Raw genomic sequence first — 458 nt, 5'->3', positions numbered from 1 at the left:
TGCAGGGAGCTGATGGCTGCATCTGATGGAGAGGAAGGTCAGGGAGGGGTTCTTGGGCAGGTAAGGTGCTGGCCTAGAGCATGCAGCCACTGGAGAAACCAGACGAACAGCCGATGGACATATGGGACTACCTGTCGACACAGCCCTTCCCATGCCCCTACCCATGCCGCATGCAAGCATCCTGCTGCACACACACAAGCCAGGCCAGAAGGACACTAATATTCCCCTAACCAAAATCACTGGAAATGCACAAAAACCTCAAGAGAAACACCCGCATGCACGTCCTCCACAGACCCAGCTAGCTGTGATGGGAGAGGAAGAGGCAGGAGCGCTTACTGGTGTTGTTCCCTGCCAGCTTCAGCTCCAGCTCCTGCACCTGTTTGACCAGGAGCGAGATGTGCTGCAGCAAGTCCTTGTTCTGGAGCAGGAGCTGGTGCACGCGAGCCTGGGCCTCCAGC

General features: G+C 57.2%; 1 protein-coding gene across 1 annotated transcript in view; it reads right to left on the bottom strand.

Moving 5' to 3' along the window:
* Positions 1-458, bottom strand: part of LOC104492559 (carboxyl-terminal PDZ ligand of neuronal nitric oxide synthase protein-like) — a gene marked incomplete at its 5' end in the record, with an annotated part of 4,528 nt that overhangs the window by 940 nt on the left and 3,130 nt on the right. Inside the window, one exon of the mRNA XM_010135135.1 lies at positions 337-451. Within this exon, the coding sequence (XP_010133437.1) occupies positions 337-451 (115 nt within the window). The remainder of the gene's footprint in view (positions 1-336; positions 452-458) is intronic.

The sequence above is a fragment of the Buceros rhinoceros genome, unplaced genomic scaffold (assembly GCF_000710305.1).
Source record: "Buceros rhinoceros silvestris isolate BGI_N320 unplaced genomic scaffold, ASM71030v1 scaffold21644, whole genome shotgun sequence".
Taxonomy (NCBI): Eukaryota; Metazoa; Chordata; class Aves; order Bucerotiformes; family Bucerotidae; genus Buceros; species Buceros rhinoceros.
This window is presented reverse-complemented; position numbering and strand designations above follow the sequence as displayed.